We start from the raw sequence: 5960 nt of genomic DNA, 5'->3' as shown, positions 1-5960 counted from the left end.
GAAAAAACCTCATAAGGGAAAAAATCCATCATTTATTCCTGAAATATATATTTATATTTATATAAGGGCATTACTATACAATAATGCCTCACGCTATACATGTGTATACATATGTATCTCCATATGTATACCTGTATATATGAATGCATGTATGTATGTTTATATGCATGTACGGTAACCACAGAAAAAAAAAATGTATTTACTTACAGAATGAGAATTGTACATCACAGACTGCATGGCATTATTGTAATGCTCTCGGTTAGAACAACTGAGAAGGTCTTTCTCTTTTGTAAATTCTATGGCATTATCATTGGTCCCCATTAAGCTATATGCGGTCAAGCAAGTTCCATCAGCATCAGTCTGAAATTACAAAGGAAACATATACAAACATGCGTATGTGTGTGTGTGTGTGTGTGCTCAAGTATGTACGCATGCACATATGTATATATGCATGTATGCTATTCTCTTTCTTGGGTGATCTTTCGTTAGAATACCCAGAAATGCCAAGCAACCATGTGCGTTTGTTTACATCATGCGCTGTTTATCTTGATATGAAATCACCATGTCGTGCACATATGGTTGTGATGCATGCGCCTGGTGTACCCTTATCAGACGGGTAGTCATGATGGGTATATTGGGCTTCGTATATTTGACCCCAGTGTCACTTTGATGGCATGCACTGCTCTCTCACTCAATAATAACAATAATAATGAGCTGGCAGACAAAATGCTTAGCTGTATTTCGTCTGCCGTTACGTTCTCAGTTCAAATTTCGTTGAGGTCGACTTTGCCTTTCATCCTTTCGGGGTCGATTAAATACGTACCAGTTACGCACTGGGGGTCGATGTAATCGACTTAATCCCCTTGTTTGTCCTCTCTATGTTCAGCCCCCTGTGGGCAATAAAGAAATAAATAATAACGCAATATGAATAAAATGGCAAATGTTTTGGTGCGTGACTTTCTGCCCACCATGCATGATAAAGGACATACCAAACAAGGTGTAACTTTATTGAGTCATATGAGTAATATATGTCAACCAACCTCGTATGTCTCGGTATACGAGTCAAAGCTATCCATGGAGTTTTGGAAAGCTGACAAAATACCACGTTTGATGTTCAAGATCCTTGCTGATTCACCTGATTCTGGGCAAATAGCACTGATTACGCCATCCTGGAAGGCAAATCTCAAAGAATGTTCTGTAAGAGCTTGCTGGAAGCGGGTGCTTTGCGAAGCATCTTCAACATTATTGAGAGTGGCTTCCGTGATCTATAACAAACAAAAAGAAAAAAAAACAAAAAAAAAAATCAATAATTCATAGATATTTTACATTTTACAGATTTTACAGAATTTGTAACAGGGATGTTTTTTTGTTTTTTTTCTGTGACAAGTAGTATGAAGAAAAAGAGGAGAGAAGTGTTTCCTATAGATAAAACAGCAGAGGCAGGAGAAATGGTTACCTAAAGGTGAAAGGATGACAGTTGATAAAGATGTCAATTTAATAGGTTATACACTCCCACCATCTCCCTTTGTGTGTGTGTGTAATATAAACATATATGTATACATATACTTATACCTATCTATCTATCTACCATCTATCTATATTAATCGATAGATCGATAGCCACTACACATTCTTTTTTTTTTCTCCTTGTTTCTTTCTGTGTTCCTTTCCGAGGAAGAGCATAGGCTCGAAACATTAAAGACTTTTTCACTTCCCAAGCGTTAAACTAACATATCTGTTTGTTGTCTTTTTAGTGTATTTACTTATTAAATTTTTCTATATGTGATTGTGGATTTTCATGGATGAATTAAATAATCGTGGGTTTTTTTCTTTAAATTTTATATACTCACGGTGGTGCACCAGCATGACCGCAGCCACTTGGCTGAAACACATAAATAAATATATATATATATATATATATCTGATTAGTCCAGGGCTATAGTGAAAGACACTTGCCCAAGGTGCCACAGTGGGACTGAACCCAGAAGAATGTGGTTGGTAAGCAAGCTACTTACCACACAGCCACTCCTGTGCCTATATATATATATATATATATATATATATTTTTCTTCTATATTCTACTATGCACATGTATGTACATAGCTATATCTCTTTCAAATCATAATTATGCTCTCTTGAAAAGAAAAGTCACTTATGACAATATAATCCTTGATACATTTAGACTGAATAAAAGAAGAGATGATCAGAATTGGAAATGCTTTGATCACAGATATTATAATGGATCTGTGGTATAAGAACAACAAGAAGAAAAAAAAATCACATTAGATAATGTAGTCCTAGGTGCATTATGTTTGAGCATCTTTGACCACAGGTTTGCTAAATCAGAACTGGGGCTAAAGAATAACAAGAAAGGACACAACATCTCATTGAGTCCAAGATATACTAAGTCTGAATGAAAGATAACCTACCCTCATGATCATTTCACATTTGGACACAGGTTCTATCTCCACTTTTGTCCTCATTGATATCGTTGGTTGATCACTGAAGGCTTTCTTTATCTGGATTGAAGCGGTGCCAGCATATTCATATTGGTAGACGATTCCTGATTTATAGCCGAACTTGTTGCTTCCTGACATTTGCAGAGAAAACAACAAACTTCAACATCTCAAAGAAAATTGTTGGTACAGACAGACACACACACATACATATATACTCATACATCCACACACACATATATTTTGGACATGAGACAATAATATATTTAGAGATCATCATATGTAAATGGTGTTATATACACCTTGCTGACATATATATATATAAAACATTACATTACCTGTACATGTTTTGGCACAAGTTGTCTGGTCTCGACCACCTCTCATCTGGATTGGACCTGGAATATAGAAATTACACATATTATAACATATGTATGTATGTATGTATGTATGGGAGGATCTTGCTCGTGATGTTCAGGCTGCTGCTGATGCAAATGACAGCAAGAAGCTTTACCATCTTATGAAGCAAGCTTATGGACCTAAGAGCCCCACATCAGCTCCTTTGCTTTCCAAGGAGTCTTCCACCCTGTTTACTAAATCAACAGAAATCACAGGTCGCTGGATCGAACACTTCTCTGAACTCCTAAACCATGAGTCAGTTGTGGATGAAACAGTGATTGATACTATGCAACAAAGACTCTATCATTGGCTCCTTTAGACTCTTCGCCCTCAATAGATGAAGTAATGACATCAATAAGTAAATTGAACCTTGGTAGGGCACCTGGAAAGGATGGAATTTGTGCTGAGGTCTTGCGATTTGGTGGTAATTACATCACACAGTCCCTTCATGAACTTATTAGTGCAGTCTGGAGGGATGGTGCAATCCCTAAGGACTGGAAGGATGCAATTATTCTTCCCCTCTATAAAGGAAAAGGAGCCAGAACAATGTGTGGTAACTACAGAGGTATTGCTCTATTATCAACTGCTGGCAAGGTTCTGGCAAATATTCTTCTTACTCGTCTGAATGGGTGTCTCGTAAATGATATCATAAAACAAGTGGATAATAATAATAATAATAACGGCTTCAAATTTTGGCACAAGGCCACCAATTTCAAGGGAGGGACAAGTTGATTACATCAACCACAGTGCTCAACTAATATTTGTTTTGTCGATCTTGCAAGGGGATCAAAGGTAAAGTCAACCTTGGTGGGATTTGAACTTAGAATATTAAGACAGTCGAAATGTCTCTAAGCATTTTGTCAATAACAACAATAACAACAATAATAATAATAATAATGATAATAATAATAATCATTTCTACTCTTGGCACAGACCCGTGAAGATTTTTTGGGGGGAGGGAGCTAGTTAAAGAGAATGGATAACATGGTGCTGTAAGCTGCAAGAAACAAACCCACTACATACACATGCCAGGCTCGAAGAGTTCCAACAGAAACTGAGTTAAAAGAATAATGAATAATAATAATGATAATAATAATGATAATAGTAATGACTGTGTACGTTTGTGTATGAAAACATGCGTGTGCATATATGTGTAAGTGTATATATATATATATACATATGTGTGTATATGTATGTATGTGTATATATATATATATATATATATATATATATATATATATATATATATATATATATATATATATGTATGTATAATGGATGTATGGTATGTTAAACTAATACATCCTTTTGTTGTTTACACCACCTGTCCTCGTGTGTTGTTGTTTTTTTCGTAAATTCTCCTATATATATATATACACATGTTTATATATGCATATATATAAATACAATATATATATATATACATACATACACATATTTATACACATACACACACATACAAATATATACATATTTGTATGTATCTCTATATATATTGTATATATTTATGTGTGTGTGTGTATATATATATATATATACATATACAGACATACATGGTGGCTGAGTTTCTTTCGAGCACTGGGCCTTACGGAGGCAAAGTGACCAAGCTTCTGGGCCATATGAAGGCAAAGTGGTTGAGTTCCATTCGAGTGTTGGGCCTCACGGAGGCAATAACCAATGCTTTTGGCATTATGTCATGCTTGAGAAGACCCAACAAGCTGAGCAAAATTGCAGTCACGCTAGATATCGGTGTCATGCAAATGGCATGTAAAAGCACCCATTACACTCTCAGAGTGGTTGGCATTAGGAAGGGCATGCAGCTGTAGAAAACCATGCCAAACCAGACTGGATCCTGGTGCAGCCTTTCAAGCATGCCAACCCAGTCAAAAAGTCCAACCCATGCCAGCATGGACAATGGACGTTAAATGATGATGACGATGATGATGTATATGTGTTTTTTTGTGTGTGTGTGTGTGTGTGTGTGTGTATATATAGATATATATATACACACACATACATGTATGTATATGTGTTTATAGGCGTAGGAGTAGCTGTGTGGTAAGTAGCTTGCTAACGAACCACATGGTTCCGGGTTCAGTCCCACTGCGTGGCACTTTGGGCAAGTGTCTTCTACTATTATAGCCTCGGGCCGACCAAAGCCTTGTGAGTGGATTTGGTAGACGGAAACTGAAAGAAGCCTGTCGTATATATGTGTGTGTGTGCGTGTGTATGTGTGTGTGTCTGTCTGTGTTTGTCCCCCACAACATCGTTTGACAACCGATGCTGGGGTGTTTACGTCCCTCGTAACTTAGCGGTTCAGCAAACGAGACCGATAGAATAAGTACTAGGCTTACGAAGAATAAGTCCTGGGGGTCGATTTGCTCGACTAAAAAAAAGGCGGTGCTCCAGCATGGCCACAGTCAAATGACTGAAACGAGTAAAAGAGTGTGTGTGTGTGTGTATAAAAGGTACAAGACAGATGGAAAATAAAAGAAACCTGAGACAAGGCATCATATTGAAGAGATGACTAAATAAAATAAATGAATAAATAAATAAATAGTGTGAAATGAGATGAAATGAAATGAGAGGAAGTTTCCAGAATATTGTTACTTACCCGCATGTCCAAGTGCTACAAGAGTAGCGAGAAAAGCGAAATAAGCAGGCTGCATTATCTTTGAATACTGATGGGGTATTAGCACACAACATCAGGAGTCAAGGACTGGTGAAGCAATCGAAACGGGACGTTTTTATAGCCATTATTGTACAATAGAAGTCCCAAAGTCCGTTGATGAACTCAGCAACAAGCAGAAGATAAAATGTTTAAAAAAAAAAAGGAGAAAAAGGAGAAAAAAAAAAAGGAAAGAAAACTATTGAACTCATTATTCAGTGGCCCTACTTTTATAATTACATCTGATAACGAGTCATCATTCGGTTGTTGTTGTTGTTTTTGAGCTTTTTCTTTTTTTATTTTATTAAAATTTGCTATTCGTGTCAATTTTTAAGAATTTTCATGCCATCCTTTCTTTAACCCTTTTCATACTGCTCTGCTCCATATTGTTTCATTTCTGTTGTTTAAACTCTGCCACCTGTCCCCTAAAGACCCCAGTCA

General features: G+C 36.6%; 1 protein-coding gene across 1 annotated transcript in view; it reads right to left on the bottom strand.

The window, feature by feature from the left end:
- LOC106883230 (apolipophorins) overlaps nucleotides 1-5737 on the bottom strand; it is a 19022-nt gene extending 13285 nt beyond the window's left edge. Inside the window, exons 1-5 of the mRNA XM_014934159.2 lie at nucleotides 5466-5737; nucleotides 2794-2850; nucleotides 2429-2589; nucleotides 1041-1265; nucleotides 208-360 (exon numbers count right to left, since the gene is read on the bottom strand). Coding sequence (XP_014789645.2) covers nucleotides 208-360; nucleotides 1041-1265; nucleotides 2429-2589; nucleotides 2794-2850; nucleotides 5466-5520 — 651 coding nt within the window. The 5' untranslated portion in view covers nucleotides 5521-5737. The remainder of the gene's footprint in view (nucleotides 1-207; nucleotides 361-1040; nucleotides 1266-2428; nucleotides 2590-2793; nucleotides 2851-5465) is intronic.
- Between the last annotated feature and the right edge of the window lie 223 nt (nucleotides 5738-5960).

Source organism: Octopus bimaculoides, chromosome 28 (genome assembly GCF_001194135.2).
Source record: "Octopus bimaculoides isolate UCB-OBI-ISO-001 chromosome 28, ASM119413v2, whole genome shotgun sequence".
NCBI classification, from domain to species: domain Eukaryota; kingdom Metazoa; phylum Mollusca; class Cephalopoda; order Octopoda; family Octopodidae; genus Octopus; species Octopus bimaculoides.
The sequence above is the reverse complement of the archived record's forward strand: the minus strand, read 5'-3'. Positions and strand labels throughout refer to the sequence as shown.